The 23,798-nt window shown below is 43.2% G+C and overlaps 1 protein-coding gene across 1 annotated transcript; it reads right to left on the bottom strand.

The window, feature by feature from the left end:
- Positions 1 to 524: 524 nt before the first annotated feature.
- On the bottom strand, positions 525 to 21,976 carry LOC112565748. Its single transcript, XM_025241473.1, has 11 exons — positions 20,644 to 21,976; positions 9,125 to 9,251; positions 8,304 to 8,469; positions 7,602 to 7,852; positions 7,216 to 7,375; positions 6,800 to 6,977; positions 6,076 to 6,357; positions 5,739 to 5,927; positions 5,355 to 5,472; positions 2,851 to 3,005; positions 525 to 2,420 (listed from the first exon to the last, which is right to left on the bottom strand). Exons 1-11 carry the CDS (start codon positions 21,576 to 21,578, stop codon positions 2,324 to 2,326), a joined length of 2,658 nt encoding a protein of 885 aa, XP_025097258.1. The 5' UTR covers positions 21,579 to 21,976; the 3' UTR covers positions 525 to 2,323.
- Positions 21,977 to 23,798: the final 1,822 nt, after the last annotated feature.

Raw genomic sequence — 23,798 nt, 5'->3', positions numbered from 1 at the left:
CTCACGCACATACACCCAAACAGCAGATACAGTTGGTGACCCCAGCCTAGTACAAGATGGCCAGTAGAGTTTATCAAGTGAATGGCATGTAGAATGAATGAGTTGCGCTGACGATTGTACTATTCGCTGGTGGAGTAGAGGTGGGTCATCGGGAAAGTAGGGGTTGGGAGAGAGGGACAGTCAGCGTTCTCATGTTCGTGTCACGCTGGATGTCAGAAGGCCGCCATGTTCGTGCATCAGGTGGTTGGGTTCACTCCCCACTGACAGTGAAAAGGAAGGGATGTGAACGCTATGTGAGCAATTCTGTGAGCTGCAGTCTGTATCACAATGAGTGGTTTATCGGGCCCGCTGTTTTTTGTCTGATTACGTGGAACCTTTATAAGTATTTTTAAACGTACAAAAGCCAACATACAGTACAGAATTTTGTCATTGCACGCCTCGTCACGATGTCATTTGTTCAGTGTCCTGCACGCACTCACACATCTGAGTTCTACTCACACTCCCAAGCACCGAAAATGAAGACATTTCTCTTAAAAATCCTCTTTATTACAAAAATATTTATAGTTAACTGTACAGATACAAGAATACAGTATGTACATCGTTAACACCAAATGGCCGCGGTGTAATTTCTTATGTACATACAAAAAATGGCTTTCATCTGAACAGCGTATTAACGCACGAATATGTGTTGAGTGAATTCAAGCTAAAATTTTGTTTTAGCGGGGAGGGAATGTGACAAAGCCAATCACAGTTTTTATGTAGCGAAACAGCAAAAGGCCGACTGATACTGCTTCTCTAGCAGCCCTACGTTTCATACCGTCCCTAGCTTTTTTTTTAAAGACTTTAAAACAATGTCATTGATAGCGAAACTGCCAAATTTATTTTAAAATAAAATCAGAAAGATTATTTTTTGGAAATTGGAGATCAGTCCTGGGGTTTTAAACCATCTTCCGAGTTTTCGTACTCCAAAGTAATCTGTCTAAAATGCTATGTATACCTCTTAATTTCAAGAGCGATAAAAAAGAACAGTGCTTCATGCATCCGACTCCACAATGCCAGCAACTTTGTGGGAGGCACATGCTACTCATTTCTACCTCACAAACGATCCAAACAGCAAGGTTGCACGATGATCTGTCTTCAACACAGTAAGGTTCCACCTCAAGTAGACTTCACGATCAGATGAATGTACTGAAACACCGAGCTGATCAGTTTGATTGCATTGCTCTCCGGCATCTAATGTTTCCCAGCAAACACTACAATGTTGACCTCATACACGTGGCATTGCTGATACAATCAATGCTCAGTATTAATCGCACAAAAGCTATTCTTTAGCTACCGAAGTGGAATGTGCCACCCACAGCGTGGGTGTAGAGGAAGGTCATTTCCGGCATCTACACAGAAGTAGCTACACGTGACCCTAAGGTGTCCATAAGATATCCTGGCAGGTCAATGACATGTCCTTATAAAATGTTAGCAAGCAATCTACAGTTCTGAGTATTAAGCCCACCCACTCCCTTTACCAACAAACCTGTCATAAATCGTCTCTCCGGTACAAATATCGCCACCAGGCAATCCTAAAATTTTTTTTCATTAACACATCATATAAAACGGTCTTACCGACACCCTAGCTGGAATTTTTTTTAAAATCATTGAACATCTTCGCTGACAGTAACCTGAGAATGATGGAAATGTGTGACCACAAACACAGCATTCTGATATGTTATCACTCTGACAAATGCCAAATTGGATAAAAGGTTAAAGGTTGACACGTTTCAGGCTTTAACATTTGATCCCCATTATGAAAATGTTAATAACAAGCTTACAGTTGTTCATATATTGTTGATACAGATTCTTTTTAACTCAGACAGTACACTTGGCACATAGCAAAAATTAATCTTCAGCAATAAGAAATATGATATGTTCTTTGTTATGTACAAATTTCAAATATGAAAGAAAAGAGGAAACAGGACAAGAACGACGAAAATATTCTAAAGGTAACATGAGAACAGTCAAGGAAATCAGGTTGTATCATCAAGATCAGAATTTTTCGAGGCAATACGTATACAATAAGCTAATGATCTGATGATAATGAATGAACGATGGTTTAAACTTTAAACAATGATGATCATGTTCTCCCCCCACCCTCAAAAACAGTTTCTATAATCATCCTGATACCGTGTGAATGAGATACAGCCTTATCGACAATATAATGAGCAAACAATGTACATTTTTGTTTGTTATGGATCAGCAGACAATATTCAACTTGCAGTCAGAATTCTCTCCACAACTCTTTATCACACCTCACAAGTTTCACTCTACACTGCTACCACAACAACTGTCCAACTGCCATGGCAACTACCAAAACAAGACTTGCTGTTGCTGCAGATGCCCCAGCGATACGGCATTTGAGGGTGTGGTACCTGTAAAATAATTTACATAATTAGTCCCTAATCTGAACAAATGTCTTTGCTTGTAATACTCTCTCTCACACACACACTCTACATGTCCGTGTTTCTGAATGGCTGTGACAGGAGCGGCTGCTGTGTAAGATACAGGTGCAACATGCACAGGTGCAACGTGCACAGAAAGAACTGCGTGCCCAAGATGAGATTTGACAGCCGGTCTTCATAATATCTGTGACAAGCGAGAGACAGAAACTGCTCATAGCCTCATATGCATCCAAGCTTGCCAGCAAACACCTACTGAACGATCACGTGCACCCTTGCACATCGTTCTTGTTGGGTCTCACTACCAAGCCTTGTCTCGAAAGTGGAAACATGTTGTTTGTTTGTTGTTGTGCTTTTTCTTGTAATAAAATTGCCGACGTAGCACCAGTCCACCATCACTCACCTGTTCGGCTCCCCTCTTTTCATTTTGCCATGTTCCTGCTCCATGGTCTGTCCGTCGAAGAACCAGGCCAAGTCGTTAAACGGGTACTCGTACCCCTGGCGACAATCGCACTTGTAGCCACCAGTGTTGAACCGCTTGCCCTCCAATGCCACACACTATTGAGAACAAAGGTAAACATACACAAATTATGTACTTCTACGATCGCAATGAGCACAATAAAAGCTTAATTGGCTATTGACATGAGTTTGCGAAATCAACGTTTACCTAAATAAGTGTGTGTTATAAAGATGGTAAGATTTCATGTAAACAATCATATTCAAAACAATCTAAACATAATCAAAGTCTAATTCTGTTTATATACATAATTATAATCTTGACCTGCTGGTTCAACATGAAACCCCATAAATGCCAAAAAAATAAAAAAATAAAAAAATGCCTAATTAAAAACCCACTAAAGAAGAAGTAGCCCAGCTCCATCTTTAGCACCAGAGAACAATCACTTCTGTGTCACGTGACTATTCCGCCAGTGCCAAGGGCGGCAATGGGATTCTCATTACCAGCAACTGCACCAGCGACGCTTGTGTGTCCATATAAACAAAACATCATCAAGTATATGTCCGTCTCTCTCTCACACAGTTCCTTCCATTACATTATGATTTATATAAGCCTAGTGAAAACAGGTAAAAACTAAGACGGCGGAAAAAAGATCTGACTTTCTTTTTTTGCTTCATATAAAAAATCAAACAAATACTATGTCCATACTTCGCATAATTCGTCTCCTTACTCACCAAGATCCTCTCCCCCCTCCAAAATAATAATAATAAAAAAAATCCTAAGGTACATACACTCTTATTTTTACTTCTTACAAAAGGCGTCAATACCGACTTGGCGGGTCACGCTATACAAAAGGTCACCACCAAAAATAACTTGTTTGCCTCGATGACCGAGGACATAAAGCGATCATCGAAAAGAGCGACATTAAACTGTATCCTGCCAGGCGATTTGTTGGCCAACGTGTTATGTGGGAAAGGTAGCCGATAAATTGGCAGCAGGTTCGGCCCCTTCCTTTCATCTCTCACTTTTTCTTTCTTTCTGGGTACACAAGTTGTCGGCAGAGCTCATTAAATTCCGGATGTGGAAGGTGCCCTCTACCTGGACCGAGAAGTAAGCCAGACCAATTTATTGGACGTGGCCCGATGGGAAAGTAGGCCATATTCCCACCCACCTACCATCACAGTGAGAGAGAGGTGGGGGATATGTATTTTGGATATTTTAAGTAGGAGCGCCAGGATGAACAGAAACAGCTACATCTTGTACCGGGTATCTTGACACGTTCACAAAAGGAAGTCGGTCTCGATGAGATGGAGGACTAGACCCACAGAAAACGGCGCGCGGGTTACTAATAATAATAATACAATGAACTTTACTTGGGACTTTACAGGAAAAAAATAGACATACACGGACGCACGTAACAGAACATGCAAAATGACAGTAAAGATATGTAATAAGAAGCTGCTCCGGCATGCACAAATCTTTTGAAAAACTGTGATCCAGGCTGCAAATGATCCTCACACCACAAGCTCATTTAGAGAACGGATTGAATAGTTCTAAAACTTGTAATTCAGCTCCACGATGTCAGTATTAATCTGTGATGAAAGCCCATCAATACATAACTAGAATTAGTTCTTGTCCATAGAGCACATCATCGTAGCAAAGCGGAGTGTACATGATATACACGTAGCAAATGACAAAACTGAAGTCGATCTGAGAACAAGAACGATGGAGATGGAGAGATACAGTAAAAACCAGAATAATTGTCGTGTACAACAAAGTCATAATTAAAATAACTGCGCGCTAGCAAAATACTCCGATGAGAGGTTCATTTGGTCTCCGTACGGAAGGAACGGCGAGGGTGAAAAAGTAATGGTTGACAGAATGGGTTACAGAAATATAGCGATGTGCGGTGGACGGAACAACAGCCAAAGTTTTTCGTTAGAATAAAAACGTGATGAAATGACAAATTCTTCCTCCCTGCCGAATGTACCTATTTAATCATAGGTCATAGGTCCCAGGCGTCGACAAAGCCCTCGTCAAGTTTTCATGACGTCAAAAAGAACATTACCGCTTTGCTGGGTCAAGAAGGTCATGCCAGCAGCAACTCAGGCGTGCGGAACGTGCCCGGACACCTGGATGCCAATTAGGCGCCTGAGTTCCCTTCACAATAGCCTGTGCTGCAGTAATGGACAGAGGGTGGGGGCGTGCTTCTGGTCTCCTCCATGTCACGTTCAAGCGATGTGGTGGGATTTTTTTTCTTTTTCTGGTCTTCTCATGTCTTTCTTTCCCCTTCTCTCTGCTCAACGTCTATCTTCCCTCGAACCCCAGGCCAAAAAAAAAATTCACATAAATTCTCGAACATTCATTGTAAGACTGAGGGCGATGAAAAGATTATCCTTTCCTCGGCGATTCATTCTCTGAAGATGTTTGAGAAATAAAATAAAACTCACGTATTGGGATTCGAAGTCGCAGCGCGCTGTGTTCTTGAAGGCATTGGCGACAAAGAAGTTGCCAGGACACTGGTTGATGTCCAGGTAATCCAGCTTGACTTCCACCATCACCACACCCCTGTAACACGTCAGCAAGGCGAGTGTACACGTGTCTATGCGTCTTCTTTGTCAGATCATTCACTTCCGGTTCTGATTTTCAAACAATTATAGCCAAGTAATCTTAAATTGATTTTTTATGATTTTGATTTGTTCATATTTTCATAAATTCTTCACGCTGGGGATGTGAGATAGGAACCTTTATCTCTTAGAAAGTACTTTACCTCAAACTAGTGCTGCCTTGGAGACAAGGTAAGACTTACTGATCATGCCCCAAAATTTACTCACTTAAACTCTAGCCTGCTTTTCAGGTCGTTCATCCCGAAAAAGGGCGCCAGGTAGGTAATGACCCAGTCATCCACACGGCCATCACACTTGAACTCCGGTCTTAGCCAATCACCGTCTTCGTAGTTAGCAGCGCGATAGGTGATTGGGTAGTACTCAAACCGGATGAGACTGGTTCCGTTGTAGTCGGATCTGTTAGAAGAACAACCATAAAGAGCTGAGATCATGTCACAAGACACCAGCACATTATCCAAGGATTATTCGCCTTTGCATGTTTGTGTACATTTACCGCAACACAGCAATCCAGTGCAGGCTAGACAACACGCATGCGCACACCCACCTGATCATCGGCTTGGCGACATATTTCTTCAAGTCGTAGAAGTTGGTGCCCCAGCGGGACTTGATGTTCTGAAACCACGACTGATCGGTGTAGTAGGTGTCGAAGCCGGCGAAGTCCAGGGCGTTGTAGGTGTCCAGACCGGCTTGCGTCGTCGTCTTCCGCCACGCGTAGGGCCCGAAGAATTCTCGCGTGATCCCGTTCACGAAGCGGGGGTCTGTGTTATTGACTGGGGGCGACATGCGGAACTTGTAACGGTCGAAGAAAACGCCAGCACCCAGGATCCTACCAACAGAGATCCGCAACGTATGAGGGTGCCAACAATGATACATTTTAATTAGCAATGATTTTATTAATAATTTAATTAGTAATAATTTTATGATCAGTGTCTGGGTATGCCCCTATACTGACTGAGACACCTGAAGAAACAAAAGGTAGTTTGATCTTTCTTGTCGAAGATAGTAAGTGGCAAAATAGTATAAAGCTACTGGACATAATGCAAGAATTTCTTAACCGAGTGTGAATCTGTCGAGGTGACAACGATACTAAATCTGTAACATACAAAACATTATGCCACCACAGTTTAATGTTTCTTTTTCTTTCAAAACAAAACTGTGCAATCGTTTTACAATAAAGTGATAGCACGTGCTGTAACGCGTGCAGTAGTTTGTAACGTCTATCCCTACACTGTGATAATTGTATATAATGTTTACACATCAAGTCCTACCGGAAGTCCCCCATGACGTTGGCAATGACCTCGCCGAAGATCTGTGTCTCGTTCAGGCGCCGGTCGCCCTTGAGGTCACCAAACTCCTCGTACTCGTCCACGTTTTGCAGAAAGTTGCTCAAGAAGTGAGCCAAGCGCAGGGCAGTGCGACCCTGGGCTTCGAACTGCCTCTCCACACCTGATCATGTGACATCGTCATTAGCAGCAGAAAGCAGGTGGTAAAAGAAAGAAAGACAAGTAGACAAGGATCGTTTGTAAGTATTAGGGTTCTGATCGAGTTCTGTTTTTTTAAGTGCACATATTAAATCCAACAAACCAAAAAACCAACAAAAACAAAAAGGAGCCATCCAGACAAACTAACGGCAGGGTGGCGAGCTAGGGCAGGCGACTGACCCCACACGTGGTCACGTGCTCACCGAAGTTGACGTCGCCAGGTAAGAAGAGCTCGTAGGCCTTCCTGTCCTTGCAGTTTAGTTTGTTGATCTGGTACTTTCGCTCCATGATGTTGTTCATGCGAACTGCCGCGTCCTCGTCCACTGCGAACCGCTTCTGGCGGTGCAGCACTTCCGGCATCGTCTGCAATAAGAAAAATCACGTGACCGATCATGAGTTTTACTCTTTGACAATATTACCAGTGTATATCGGCATAACAATGACGTATCGAAACAACAACAATAATAATAATAATAGTAGAATCTGAAGTGTCAAGTAGCTAGAAAAGCTTGCTAGTGGGAAATTGAACATGCATGGATAAAGATAAAGAACTGAAGATTTAAAAAAACTACTTAGCACAGCTTTTCACCTTCTTGTTGGCCACGAAGCGTTTCTTCAAGACCTTAGGATGTTCTTCTGCAACCTTGGCCTCCTGAGTCAGGCGGGCCATCTGCTCGCGGTGGGCCTTGAGGGCGTCCAGGACACCGCGCTTCTCACGTGACAGCAGACGGCGTGTCTGAAGTTTTGGGAGAGAATCGAAGAACTTCTGCTTGGGTGTGTACACAGACCGCTTGCTGCGGGTGACGAACTCCGGAGCCACGTTGGGAATCAGCATTCTCTCTGGGGGACAGAACATAACGGATTATTGGTACTCAAGGGGACGTAACACATGTTCTGGTGAGTCGGCCAGGACACATGATGGCATGATGACACATGATGACACCAGTCGTACAAAAACTTCCAAACAATTCGACAATGTGAAGCATTAAAAATGCCCTTTAACAAATGGATCCCTGCGATGTTGACACTGTAAACACTATTCTCTCTGCATGCTTCGAGCCTGTACAGGTATGGGCTTGTCGGGGAGCAGGGCGGGCACACGGACACCTGTGTGTAAAACAAAAAGGGTGTGTTTGTGTGTTTGTGTGTTTGTGTGTGTGGGTGGCGTTCAGTGTTTGTGAAAGCACCAAGCAGGACAATCACGAAACTGTGACAATAGAAGCGCATAGTTAAAAAATTATTATTAGTCAGACGATGGCAATGATCATGGCGATGATTAGAGTTCACTTACGCTCCACTGTCAGACAGTCAAAGCTGTAGTCATACTCCTCAAAACTGGACTGCTCGATCTCCAGTCCCTGGAAAGGCCCGTCGTGCCACCAGGGGTAGTAGAAGCCGGGTTGACAAACGCACTGGTAGCCACCCCGTTTAAAGCCGAAACCCATCAGCGGCTCGCACTGCGGGGCACAGACAAAGCATATGGTAAGCATAACAACATGGTAAGCATAGCAATATGGTATGAATATGGTGTGCATAACAATAATGGCGCTGAGAAGGAAGGTATGCACTACACCTTCACTGGCAAGGCACGCTCTTGAGATCAAAGCTTTGTATCTCGAAAAAGAAGAGCTCATGAGAATTAGCACCTTGTAATGAAACAAACCCACGCAAATGAAAAATAATTCACTCCAGAAGTGGTTTTTGTTTTGTTTTTTCTGAATAGGACAGTATTTTTTAAGGGAAGGGATGAGGTCTTTACCATATCCCCAAGACGTGCTCATTACCTCAAAATTCATCGCAACATTGTCTAGCCAACCCATTTTAAAAATCTTGTATGCCAATATTCAGCGTGGGATGCAATTTATATGTATATATTTTTTTTCTGAAGAGACTAGACAGGCGCATCACAAAGTAGAAGTGACCCTGAAATGTGTTTATGGTTTTCATACTGCTTTCTTCTCTAACGACTATCACAAACCCTACTCAGATGTTTCCACCCTAAACATCTGTTGTCTCCTCGGACAGAGATAGACAAACGAAGTGTGTGACTTTGGTTTGCCCACTTTAAAGACCCTGCAGCTCTCATTCTCTCTCTCTCACACACTCACTTACCATTGTCGTGGGTCTGCACCGGGCAGTGCCGGCAAAGAAATTGGGTGCAGGGTTGCCCTCGGCTAGTGGACACTGGTTCATATCTAGCCTCTCAAACTCAATGTCTGTGGTTGTCACGGCCACAAATCTGCACATATCATCATCGACATTTCATGAGAGAAAAAAAAAACAGAAAAAAATAAAAGAAAGAAAAAAGACTTGACTGACACAATCAAAATTTCAAATGACACAGGAACATATACTATAATCGATCAAACGAGAATATATGGTTGTCAGTTATCTCAGTATCTTTTTGTGTTATTTATGAACAGGTAGTTTCTCTCAAGTATGCGATGTTCAAAACTACCGGTTGTTCAATAGACAGCGTAGACGGCAAACCTTGTACATGAGCACTTCCTGCTGTTTTATGTCTACCCTGGTATTTGTTTTCAAGTGTGCACACCAACGGAGGTCAATGTCTTAATGAATAAAATATCCACGTTAATGCTCCCTCCCTCTCTCTCTCTCTCTCACAGTAGTCCACCTGATTTTTTAAATCCCAAAATAGGTATGAACCTAGCAACACACTATTCTGAACACTAAAAAATATTGTAAGTCGACTTTCATCCTTTCAGCGGTCCCGTAACATAAGAAAAGGATTGTAATAAGCATAACCTCGTACTGAAACTTCTATCCCCTCCTCCACTCACTTCTCTCGCACAAGACTTTTTCTGTCGACACAAGTACAGCCTTGTAGCACACAGGACCTTCATTATATCCTGCTGAATGACAATCAACAAAGAAGGAAGGGATGAGGGTGGGGTAGTCAGTGCGGCATCGACAATGGAGAAAAAGAAACTTATATTCAGGATGAGTTAACAAAATATCGAATCCGACCACACAGCCTGTTAGAACGGTCATCGGTCGGCACTCCAGGAAGATTTTTCTGTGCAACCACTCAAAGATAAGATCCATAGAACTTTCTGGACAAAGTGAACCCATCAGGCGCTTTACTCGGGGGGGGGGGGGGGAACCTGATATGAACAGCGAGAACTTGGGCGGGATTTTTTAAAAAATAAATCCACATTCCTTCCCTTTCTTGTTCTTTTTTAACACCGATACCTGTTCACCATCTCTTATCCGCAGATGTCACAGGAATTGACCTTTGTCGCATTGCAGTCAAGGAAGAGTTTATCACAACCCATGTGGCCTCGCATGGAAACAATCTTTATACCTTGTGGCACTGTCATTAGTAATCACACCAGTCTTTGGCGCAGTCAGTTTTTTCCGCAACAATTTTCCAAAATAAAACACTACCCCGGGATTCTTACCAGCCCCATCATCCAGAGGTTAATTGTGTGCCTCCGACAAGCCCCCCGGAGTGACAAGGCACCTCAGCCGCGCGGCGTTTCAAAAAGGGCGTGGCACACTCACATCGATCTCTCAATGAGATGACGACCCTCTCCACCCTCACCTGTACCACTACCTGTACGTTCACCTGTGTAGTTTTTTGTGTCAGGCTGCAGCGCTGCTCTGGTGTCGTGACTAGGCTGAACACGTGACCGAGCCTGCTCCAGTTAAACAGTTTGACAGCAGGTATGTGTTTTTGGAAAAAAGAATCGAAGTACTGTGACTGGGAGAAATACAAGAATCATTTATGGTTGTTGTTCTCACAGACTAGCATACTGCGACTGTCATAGCTCAAAGTTGTGTATGCACGCGCGCGCGCGAACTCACACACACACCTACTGCCAGGTGTAGCAGAGTCTGATCGGCAACAAACCAAACTGCCTATCGACGGCCATTGCTGATGTCATCCACTGAATCGCAACAAAAATGTTAAGACCTACTTCTCCGAACAGACTAAACGATACAACAAAATATTGCCAGGTGTATACAGCTGCCTGAATTGCCACAGCCCCAACGAGCACCAGAAACGGTCACAAGTCCATCGCGCCGACCATTTAATAACTACTTTGATCAGACAGTCCTCAATTCTCAGCACCAGAGAAATAATCCCAAGATGCTACCTTGGGTACATGGATGTCTTAGAGCAGCGGCCAACTTTTGACCGTTGACTAAATATTATCGTTTATACGTGGTGCTTTCGTCAACTACCACCTAATGATACGTGTATTGGGGAACAAGACAATAAATTTCTGCCAAAATATTTCTGCTACAGAACGGAAAGCTGCGATTGAAAAGCGGCAAGTTAAAAAAAACAACTACTTCGTAGGGTGCAACTGAAAAACTTTTGAGCCCCAACCCCCCACGATAAACATACCTCCCCTACCCCACCTCAAGTGCCGTTCCAAACCCCTGCAGAGCCCAAACCAAGCTTGTCACATACCGACTGGCACAGGAAACTGAAGAAGACCTCAGAGCGCCTGTCAATAAGGTCAGGTCAATAGTATGTTCCACGGAAGCAGTCGTTCATACGGGCCACAGAGGTCGACACTACTGCAGTACTAACCGTTGCTATTGCCAGGTAGAGCACCTGATCCTCCAACCTCTTGCTGCAGCTAGCGGCCTCGTCATTCACACCCGATCGTCGCCTGGGTAACCTCCTTTCTTAGGTCGCTGCTTCGATCCCTCCGGAAACGTGGCAGATGACTCGACATTTATGCGAGCTGAATCCAGGTTCACGAGAAGTGATTTCACAAAGCCGATTTAGGATTTGGAGATGGGGTGGAAAGCTGTCGGCTGAAGAATGGAGTTTGTTGAGCAACTCCATGATGAAATTCGCACTGACGAGGGACAGGGACCTGCTGAGTCCCATAAGCAAGCGCATGCTAGCCCCGCTCCTCCTCCACACCCTAGCACCGCCGTCTTCATCCGCGCTAGTATATAGTACGTCGTCACTTGGACTCCTTTCCCCGAAATATCATGCACTTGTTTCTTGTGGCTGTGTGCCCAAGAATCCACCAGCACCCTTCCTCCCCAGCACTCGCCACCAGTCGAGGGGTACAGGCTTGAAGTAATGACAAGGGGAACGCCAACAAAAGGCTGTCGTCTGCTTCCACTGGGGAGATGGAAGTGACAAGGACCCGACCCTAGCAGTGCCCCCTGGAACACGAGTGCCTTGCCAATCCAGCACGGGCACCTGACAGGGGATAGCAGCGTTCCCACGCTTGTAAGGGGGACCGACACAATGCTGATTTCAAGGAACGCAGCCAGGTGGGAGGAGTAATAGAACAGTGCGCGGTGTGTGATGGTGGGACAGGAAAGGGAGGATACAGGTAGCGGGGTCGGTGTGGCGACTGAATAGATCGCAGGTACAAGTAGGCGGAGTGAGGTTGAGAAGGGATGGGGTGGGGAGGTGGGGAAAGGGAGGTGTCAGGGGCTTTAGGTCTACTTCACTGACGTGGCACTCAATAGGACTCCGGAGCCAATGAACACCACTCTGACAGAGGTCGGGCATCAGGTGAGTAACGAACGCACCTGCAGTACGCACTATCGACCCCTTCCCCACCACCACCACCACCACCACCACTACAACCACCGCGACCAGCATCGGGCCAGACGCCTCGTGGTCGAGCAGCTGCTTACACCCAGCAAAGTCCACCACCTCCATCACCACACACACATATATTTATATTTTCTCTCGTAGCTCGAAGAAATGGTTGATGAGATCTTCAACGATCAAGTCGATAGAAAAGGGCGCTGCTTGCGATCGTTTTGAGCGTTGCCCTACTTTCATGCAGATGAATGACCCCGCCCTTCCCCTCTTGACGGCTCAGTACCCCTGACCTGTGCAGGTCAACTGTACTGATAGTCGGGGAATGGTTGGGTGGACACAGCAGCTGATAAGGTTAGCCACAAAGGCAAGACCCGCGTGATATGATCAGTCCAGTCCACTCCTTTGTGCTCGCCAGCAAATTCTTTCTCTCTCGACGGTTGACAAAGGACAGTCTATGGTAAATACTAATACTACCCGCCTCGAGCCCAAAATTAACAATAAATATTTCACAACAGCGAATTTATTCTCTTGACATATACGAAAGTGTCTGGTTACGAATACCCTGATATTAGCAGCAGTCTGATAAGTAAGGGGTAGGTATATCGATGGCAAGTTTGTCAGCGAGGCTGCCTACTCCTTGACGTCAAAGCGTCGAGCGCGGTCGATCTGTTTAGTCACGAGCCTGCTGCTTCTTGTCACTACTACTGAGGGCCTCTCTTCATTACATGTTTGTCATTTTTTGCTACGCACTAACAAAAGGTAAGTGACTCGACAAGATTCACTGACAAGTACCCTCGAGCACAGAAGACAGAAGGGTTAACCGTCGGGTGGCTGGATAGCTGGACACGCCGGACACGTGACATTCGGGGCTCGCGCAGCCAACTGCTGTCGAAGCTCAGGTAGGAGGATGGCTGGGGATTGGATGGTGAGGAGAACCGGCCATGTCCCATAATACATAGCAACACAGTTACCGTGCTCCGTGCCATCTCCACAGGTGTCACAATACAACCTGGTGCGTTTTCACACTCACGTGCTACCGCCGTAGGAGGGGGAAAGGCGGGGTGGGGGAGGGCCAACTAAACACCCCCTTCCTTCAAAACAAAAAAAATAAAACATCAAAGCAGAAGCCTGTGCATGCTGAGGGTAAAAAAAAAAAGCCGATAAAGGAATGTGCTGCTGCAAACTTTTGGGAGATTACAGCCATGCCTTTAAACACTGCTATAATCATAGCCTACCTTGGCCTAGAAAACTAACACCACAGATTATTCCAGGTGTGGAGGGATACGTGAAGCCTCCCACACAACTTGCTATGGTCGAGTAGTTATTTTCCAGCATTTTTGGCAACAAGGACAGTAACGCTGAACGCACCAACAGTTTTATGATGGGGACAAAAGACAGAGAGAAGGAGGAGGAAATATCCCACAGGCAGAGGTCACGGCGACAGGGAACTGTAAGTAGGGTACTTTATGTGGACAGCAAAGCTCACCCATTTCCGTCCACCGCCATTGACCTTCCTGAGAAGGGTTGTGATGAGGGTTGCGGGGCAAAATGAATTTTCGCGTCGGCAACGCCATCCTTCTGATCGTCAAGAAATCAGTACAGCTACTCTCTCACTCTCTTACACACGCACACGCACACACCCACCCAGGATGCGCCGACACCAACGTCAGGAGACAAATATTGGTGTATAAAGAACATAATTTACCGGAGTTGTATAATTTTCACGAGGTGTCTCACTTCGGCTGCCTCCTGAAACATGGCGACACCCAGTGCTCTCAACGAGATCCAGATCGTCCCGTAACTGGTTTCCTTCTTCGGATTATTTTTGGACCAGTCGTAGGGGACCAGCCAGCTATCCACATTCCCCCTCCCTCTTCTTCCCTCTACCCTAACGGCGCGAAACACCCAACAGGCATTACCCTCCATGTACGACTATGCTGTCCACAGGCGTTCCACACCCTGACGATCTCAGGATAAACCACGTGTCAAGCATCAACAGACGGGTCTGCTGTTAGTTTACAAACGTATTTTTTTCCTCCAACTGTCGTACGTTAACACGACTAAACACACTACTGTCTTTAACTCGTACAAGTTGTCCAGCAGGATGCAAAACTAGTCTGTCACACAAAACAAATAAATAAGTGGATAAATAACGCTCCTGTCAATGTGGGTTTTTTTTTCTTCTTCTTCTTCTTTCTACATTCACTCCGACAGGCTGTTGGGTTTAAAGAGATTGACATTAACCACCCGAGCATTAACCTACGACATATCCTGGGATTCAATTGCTCCGTGACAAAAGCCGCATTTTTGTCGAGACTCACATATGACGCCACCCTGTATCCGCCACAGGCCTGTGCAAATCGGGTATGTGAAAACGGGAGCTTATTGGGTGGAGGTAACCTTTTCTCGGTAAGGGGAGCGAATTCCTGCGCATCTCCCACCTGTAAATAAGAAACGGTAAAAACACCGAAAACATTAAAATGAATGATGGGGAGGTGTGGAGAGTAGGGGATCATCTGAACAAAAACCAAAGACCAGTCAAGCGTAACCAGTCAGGTGTCCGAGAGCAGACCAACCACTGGGGGAGGCAAGAAACAAGTGATCTCCCTTACATCACTATTGGCGACGGGAGGTCGTTATGATGGAGGTGTCGCTGCGCTCCATGACAGACGTGACACCATTATACTAAGAGCGACTCACAAAACTAGCCCACCTGATCAATATGTACAAAAGGAGAACTTTAAGAAAAGCAAAACAACGAACCCGATAATGTCTTCTCACAATTATTTATGGTTTTACAATAATCAGCGTTGTACAAGTTACCGCAAGTAATGCGTGCAGTTCAGCCTGGTACCCACCCACCCAAAAACAAAACAAACGCTGATACAGCAACTAATCATAATACAAATATAGCATTCTAGCACACATTTTGGGATATCCGTTACAGCACGTGACAATTCTGTATACGCTCTTAATTCGTTCTCGACAGCTCTCGTAAGGGAGTGGGAGAGAAGATTAATGGGACTTGATAATGCCGTTAAGAAGACTCGCTGATAGTCATCGATCCCACGATGTTAACCAAGTTCACTGTCTTCTGCTCTCGTACAGGATTTTACCCGAGAGCTACCCGACATCTCTATCCAAAAATCAATGTGCACGATCTTCAGGGAACTGCAGCAGCAGCTGGGAGGCTGCTCTGGTTAGCGAACAATTATCCGCCTACGAGAATCTTTGCGGAGAGTGACGAGATCCAAACACGAAAAGCTAAAATTAGAATTCCGTAGTGCACATCAAAAGACCACACAGACAAAGGAGGAAGAAAATACAATGACAAGACTTGTTACTGATACGATGTCCAGAGTCAGGCTTAACGGCTTGGAGTAACAGACGCCAACCCACCGCGATGACGTGTCGTGTTTTACAGGTAATTACAGGTAACAGCATCATTATGATGGTCAGCTCTAAGTTACTCTTTACGTTAGAAGCTTGTCTGAGCCCTCGACTTCATCCTAACACCAGGTGCATATTTGAGTAGACCATAATTGTCTCATTCATGCACAGATAACTACACTTTCAAGAACGTACAGCAATGGAAATTTTGTAAATAAAACATACTTAGCTTAAGTCTACGAACAATGCCAAGAATATGTGTAGATTTTCAAAAATCAAACGCACACCTGGACAGAGGAGAAAGCGCTGCCTAATGGGTACCTTTAAAAGTTACAACCTTATTTTCTGAATTAAAAAAACCCATAGCCAAGATGTATTTCAGACCTACATATAGTTTGACCTTCCACCCTTTCTCTCTCACACAAAATGTTGACTTTGATGATCCTTTATATTGTATTATGGTATACGTTACCATATGTCATTTCATGTTATTGTACAAGCTGTGCTCATCACCTGAACGTTGAGGCCACGTGGTCTGAGGCAATAAAAACTTCTCTATCTCTCACATGCGCGCGTGCTTGTGGCATAGAGGCACAGCCTGTAGGAAAATAGTCATCGCGATTCACGATGTTCTTGATGGTTCTCTGAGCATTACTTCCACGGTAATATTCCTAAACGGATTCTCTACGTCACTGCTATAAATGGCAGGGTTATCACACCTCCCCCACCGACCTCATCCTGTGCAGCACATGCATGAATGCACCCATGTCGGTGAGACAGGATGATTGTCCCCCTTGCCTTGGAAACGTCAGGCTGTGTTCTTTCCCCTTGCCTCCACTCACTGGGTCGCAACCATGCACACACGAGTAGCTTTTACAATATGTAGCATTATGTAATATTTCTAATGGATTTCAGCAGCAGGTGACCTGCTTCCAGCAAGGTCCAACAAGACTAATCTGTTCCGTTTTGTGCATGTGGTATGGCTGTTCTGTCTGCGTGCAATTTATTTGTGGGTTAATGTCTTTTAAAATAAACTTTTGCCAAAAAACAAAATATATAATTACACGTATATGTAGGTAGAGTCACTATAGTGGACACACACACCACGACCTGATATTGTTTAACCTACATACCAGATGTGAATAGAGAAAGAGAGAGTAGACAACCTTCACAATTAACAATCATGGTATATACTAATAATCACAAGGAAAGTAGCCTGTTTCACCATGTTAGTTGATGAGAAAGAACTTTCACTAAGGTCAATGGTGATTCTGCACAATGCAGAAAGGAGATAGTGTGTGGGAAATGAAAGTAAACTTAAGTTTATGATGTCTCTTCGCAATATGAAGCCCTAGGAACTTGTGTCACATCCAGAAAAAAGTGTATAAATCTCGAGACTAGCCCCAAATCCAGGACTTTATTATAGCCTGGCTGACTGTACTGGTAGAGAAAATCATCTTTTCAGCAACTTATCAAAATCGAGTGTACCTGATTGGACAACACAACCAATCACAGAAAAACTGTTATTTCTCTCAGTATATCACATAAATAGTGCAACACTTTTAGCAGGACTGGGGATTTTCTCCAGGTACTCTGGTTTCCTCCCTCCCCTCCCTTTCCCCTCCATACTGCAAAATTGAGGCAAGATAGAAGCACTTTCCTGCTAAATAACCCAACAAGCTTGCTCTGATGAATATCAAATGCCAAAATATTTTAACATTTGTATTTCATGTTCACCTCTCTAAATTGTCAGTTTCATGTACAGATCAATGAAGCAGTTTTGATAAATTGTACTTTACAAGAGCTACTCCTTATTCTCATTATCATCATTACTATTTTTATTTCTGGAAAGAATATGCACCTAGGCAATCAATCTTGTGCTAAAGCCTGAATGTCTTTACAGTTATGAAATACCAGTTCTCAAGACTGGCCATTGAGGATGGACATCAGGAAGGTTTTTTTTTTTTTGGTTGTTTTTTTTTACAAGGGGGACAATCTGTAATTGTCACAGTCATGTTGAACACATCCAACTTCAACCTAACCGATGATATGAATTTTTTTTAAATATCCTAAATTTTGGACAATAGTCATTATACCTAAAACAGATCTGCAGCAACAAGTATCATTCTGAGAGAACAAATTGTTCAAGCAGTATATAATCATACTAACATACCCTAGGGGCGGAACATACTATATCATCTAAGACTGAGACACATTCTGATTTTAAAGCTGTACACAAAAAACCTGCTTAAATCAGTAATAAAGATCTTGTAAATTTTCTAGAACGCAGTAAGACTGATTGCAATTTTCAGCTTAAACAGTCTTAATTTGTTTGCTGGTAGTAAATAAACAAAATAAATGTAGAAAATAATCTATTTAGTTTCTTCTTAATTGTTTGAATGGAACTAAAGATGTCTATGCCATCAATAATCAAACTGATGATGCTTTATGTTTAGGAAAGTCAATGTAATATCTATTGTAACAAATAGGCTGAGGATTTTAATGACTGCTGAATGTTGATTGTTGAAGTTATGCTTTCCTGATGGATGTTATATCCCCGTCCCCCCCCCCCAAAAAAAAAAAAAACAGAAAAATTGAGACTTTTCCCACAATACCAGAATGAGTCAATAAGTCATTTTGACACACATCTAATAGAATTAAATAATTACAATACAAAATACTTTACTCCTACCTTTAAAACCCTTATACTACCAAGAGTCCTGATCTTGAGAGGACTGTTTCTTATTAGATTTCTTAGCATGTTTACAAATTTATGTCTATATTGTAATCACACCTATTTATCATTAATGCAGTGGAAAATTACCATTAGAACATTTCCTTTACAAATTGTAAACAGTAAGTGATACAAATAAGAACAACAGTGAAGTCCACTGAACATTTATTTATAATGTATTAATTAATAGCTAGCACACAGCCAGTATCAAGACTGCAACTAAAATGCCCAAACAATATTTTATAAGGATAAAAATAATCACAGGGACACAAACACACACACACCTTGAGCTACACTGCCGAATAAATAATAACAGGAAAAAGAAGATTTTATAGCGCATTTCCCACTTTAAAATAAACTTAATATGATATATAAAAATAAAAAAAGTAAAATACACAGATATACAAACATAGACTGAAAATAAACTTAGAATACACACCCAGACTGAGCAACAAATATACATTATCACTTGAAACAAGATTTTTGGTCTCATGCAGTAAAGGCAAGATAATGAAGATTTCAACCTTCTAGTAAAATAATGTCCGAACAATATGGCCAGTTTTTCTTAATGCAGTTTGAGTTCTGATTACCCTACACCTCAACACAAGATACTCAACATACATAGCAGCAGGAAACCAGTTCTGCATAATGCTTGGTACTAAACAATGTTACGTCGGTGTTACTTTATAATGGGCATGTACTAAAAATATTTTTTTAATTCAAAACAGATCTGAAAATATTTAGAAAGTGTTTTCCTAAAATGCAATGCTCACTGTTACCAGATTGAACACATATCTTTTAAGCCATCTAATCCATCTTTTTTTATTATCTCATCAACGAGATACCTAAACAGGTAAATGAAACATGATATCTTTACAATTGTGAGCATATGAACTCAAAGAGATGAATCATAATCTTGCCTCACACTGTCCTTTGTTGTCTCTATGTCCCAACACTATGCAAGTATTGTGGCTGCAGAAACTCTGACAACTAATTCCAGGGCAATCACACTTCAATGCCGTAACTTCTTCAGGGAAAAATAGTAAATAGGGAAGAAATGTCTTGGAAAATTATAAAGAGGTGTCCAGATGCACTGGGCAGAGATAAAACAACAGCTGTGGGGTGTGAACACTATAATTCTGGAAGCAAGATTCTGTCTTGAGTTTCTCATGTTGCCTTCAATTGGTGACTAAGGCACCCTGTCTCTATCTTCAAATCTATAGACAAATTTGATGAGACACCTATTTCCTTTGCCTAATAGGTTGACTGGGGCAGTTCTCTGTTTTGTCTGCAATCTGTTCTGGCTTTATTGTCATCAACATGTGGATCTATATTTTCCTTTAGTTTCTTGTGTTCTGGATTGCCTTTCATTTGCTAACTGGTTGAAGATGACTTTTTTCCTACTTTATATTTTCTTTGCTTCATGTTTGTGTTTCTTCATTGGACTGTGATGATCTTCCTGTGCAGTGCACTGAGCTTGTCTTTTTACAGAGAGACAAGTTATACAAGTGCACTCTTGTTCCTGTAAAGTGCCTAGAGTCCTGCTGTGGCTTGAGAAAGGTGCTGTATATATCTGCTTATTAATATGAATATTAAAACACTTGAAAAGTGCTTCCTAAAGTCTTACCTTTTGGCATTTAATTTATTTAAATGTCAAAAGTAGTCTATATTTTATTTTGGACATCCAATACAAATAGTCAGATGCAAATCTGATGGCATGCTTTTTAATATGTCAAGCATTATGGATACTTACAGTTCCCAACACATTGACAATAAGCTGCTCACTAACTGTGAAAATCCCATTTGTATGAGGGATAGGGGGATTGAGAAGACAGAAAAAGAGAAGGAAAGTAAATGAATGCGTCTTCTCTTTCACGGAGAGACAAGAGGAGAGAGAGGGAAGACAGTACTTGCATATGGGACGAAAAATGAAATCCACGAAGAAGGAAATCTTACCTTCCTCGTCTCATGTGGATCCAGGGTGAGTAACGAGGCATGTAGTCAACCACTGGTGAGGATGCTGTGACAATCCACCTGTCCGAGCGGCCGCAGTCAAAGTAAGGTCGAGAGATCAAAACCGGAAGTGACTCCGTCCCCGACGTCTGTCCAGGTTGGGGCGGCCCGAAGAAGGAATAATCTGTGAAATCGTTTTTGGTGAAGACACCTGTGGCATTGGAATACTTTATACCTACAGCGTACGTAAACTTCCGAACCGAGTCATCCTTCTCAAAGAGATCCGGCAACCATGCCTTGTACCACGGGTTGCCTTTGTACATCGGGTGGGAATAGTTTCGAATCCGTCCGGCCCCGTAGTCGTGGATATCGATGGTTCTGTTCGTGGGTTCTCGAAGCCAGTTGACAGGTTCATTGTAGTCGTCCTCCCTCCACGCGCGAGGGCCAAACAAGGGGATTGTGAGGTTGAAATTTAACTTCTTGTACCAGTTCGGATAGGTGCAGTTGTTGTCAAAAAAGATGGAGGAACCGTTGATGAAACCCGGGCTGGCGGAGACGTCTGCCGCGTGGGCCATGTAGATGTAAAACAGTCCGGGCTGGGTGCTGAAGTCGTAGGTCTGGTTAAGAGTTTGGTACATGAAGCTGTAGAAGAATGCGCGGTTGAGAGCCAGGTTGTGAGCGTGCAACAAGGCCGTCCTGTTGGAGTATATGATGGTGCTCAGAAGCATGTTGTACCGCGGTTTTTGTGCCACCGCTTCTTCAGGCAGCATCAGGTCCTCTTCCCGCTTCGAACGACAATTCTCACCTGTGATGCTGTAAAACTTGTCGTTGGCCACATCGAATCTGTCCGGACGCATCCATTCAAACGGTGTGTCCGAGTTGACCAAGTACAAAGCTGCCAAAGTCAGGAACACGTAAAGACATAGTCTTGTCGCCATTTTCTCTATTTTCTGGCTAATTTACCTGAGCTGTCAAACGTGTTCACATATTTCACAACCCGCCAGCAGGTCCACACACCGATCGGATCTTTACGGTCCCTGGAAAAAGGACGGTAGTTTTCTAAATTACACACTTCCGCACTCCCTTGACAGGGTCTACCTGTTCAAAATGGCGACGGTGTGTCTCACCTTATTCAAATGAGAGAGGGGACGCTACTGTGACGCTGTGCGAATGTGCCCGGAGTCTACAGGTGTGCTGTTTGTAACTAGGTCACGGAGGCACACAGCGAACGCTTGGCGACGCACGACCAGAGGCAGCGCGCGAGCAGTCTACGTCGTGACACGATCGAGCTCACACGTCACCCATCGACAGCACCCTCAGCGAACACTCAATCCACACAACACAGTCAACAGCACTGATTTACTTAGTTTCCCCACTGCTGAACACTTTTAAACTCATAAATTAATTTTATTTTCACCGATAGAGCAAACGTTGGTACAGGAGTGGCGGGGGGAAGGGGAGCGTATGAATACCACGCCGGGACAACTTTGAACACCTGGTCGCGTCACTCCAGAGCCTTGCGCTGTGACGTCTGCGGAAGTGAGGAAGCCGATTTCACACAAACAACAACAGAACTATGGTTGTAAAAAGTATGACTGAGTTTTAATTTTGAGAATTATTGGAAGTGCATGAGTCCTCCTCAAAGTTGAGAAAACAATCAGATGTTTACTAATCATTTGTGTTTATGTACACACGTGTCGAGCATATATTTTGTTCTTGAGTACAACTCTTCAATGCAAACACATTCATTTGTCACTACCTTAAAAAGAAACAGATTTCTCAAAAACATTTCAAGAGCATGAGTAAAGGGTTATTCATGTTCTCCACAATGGTGGAGTGAGACTATTATAAACCGGTCTATTTTATTCAGTTTCTCATTGTACTTGCAAATGCAGCAGATGTTGGTCAACAAAATACAGAAATGGCCAGCTGCATGCAAAAAATGTCCGAATAGAGCAATTAAAAATTGTTCAAAAGGAAACGCAGTCGATCACAATGTGGATTGAGCACTTCTAAAACTGATGAGGTTTGCAGGGTTTAATAAGATATTCTTTATCAACGTTTCCTATAGGCCTGCTATATGTATAGTATGTACATATACTCTATACCACGAGAAAGGTGTCAATAGTGTTGAGATATACCTACTATATGACGATGGTGAGGTTTCAAAACAAAAGGTATAGATGTTGATCGAGGGACACCCCCTTTTGGAGAACTCTTGGGTTCAGGTGGCAACCATGAGCTGACACCAACGTACATTGTAACAGTTGGAGCCACCGACTACGCGACGGTGAGAGTGTGATGAGCCCGAGGCTACGGCAATCGCAACCTCTGACCATCTTCACGTGCTCATTTACCCGGAGTTCACGACACGGATCAAGTGCCTAATGGGTCTTTCTGTTGAGGAAGCATGTGAACACAGAAGAAAGAGAGTGAAAAGAAAAGGGGGCAACTCTCTTCGATCCATCTATGGTTTGCACCATGATGATAATGCAGCAGCAGCATATGATTATCACACAGAACAAGATTATCACACACAATGTCAGGTTAGAATTTTGTAATGCTTTCGATCTGTGAGAAATTCTAGAAGACGTAATTAAAGAATGAAAATTCGCTTTGGAGAAAAATCATCTACACAGATTGAAGGCAAAAAGGCAGACCGATGTAAAGGAACAACATTTTTTCCTGGGTGAAGGTGAAGAATTTGATTAGATTAATTGTCTTTTACAGCGAACTGCATGGACTTAGTAGACAAAATAATGTTGTAGGAGACAGCCTTTGGAACTCAAGACTTTAACTTTTAATTTAATGAGAATGTATATGCTGAAGTAAGGGAGAAAGGTAACAGCTTCTAGGACTAGTAAGCCATATATAGGCTGTCTCACCTACTGTCGACATATAAGGGGGAAAAGTCACAAAGTAAAATGAAAAAATATTTATATAACATAATTTGAAAGGACTACAATGTTGAAAATAAAATGAGAAAACATTTTAAATACCTTATTTGAAATGCACTGGAAAGGGTAAAATATTATTTTTCTCTGATTTGGGATTTTCATATAATCACATATAATATAATAACTCAAAGGGGCACTTTTGAAACTTAGAGCACTCCAGAGCAACTCACAAATTTACATATCCCGAGACCTAATGGGAAA

The sequence above is a fragment of the Pomacea canaliculata genome, linkage group LG6 (genome assembly GCF_003073045.1).
Source record: "Pomacea canaliculata isolate SZHN2017 linkage group LG6, ASM307304v1, whole genome shotgun sequence".
NCBI lineage: Eukaryota > Metazoa > Mollusca > Gastropoda > Architaenioglossa > Ampullariidae > Pomacea > Pomacea canaliculata.
The sequence above is the reverse complement of the archived record's forward strand: the minus strand, read 5'-3'. Positions and strand labels throughout refer to the sequence as shown.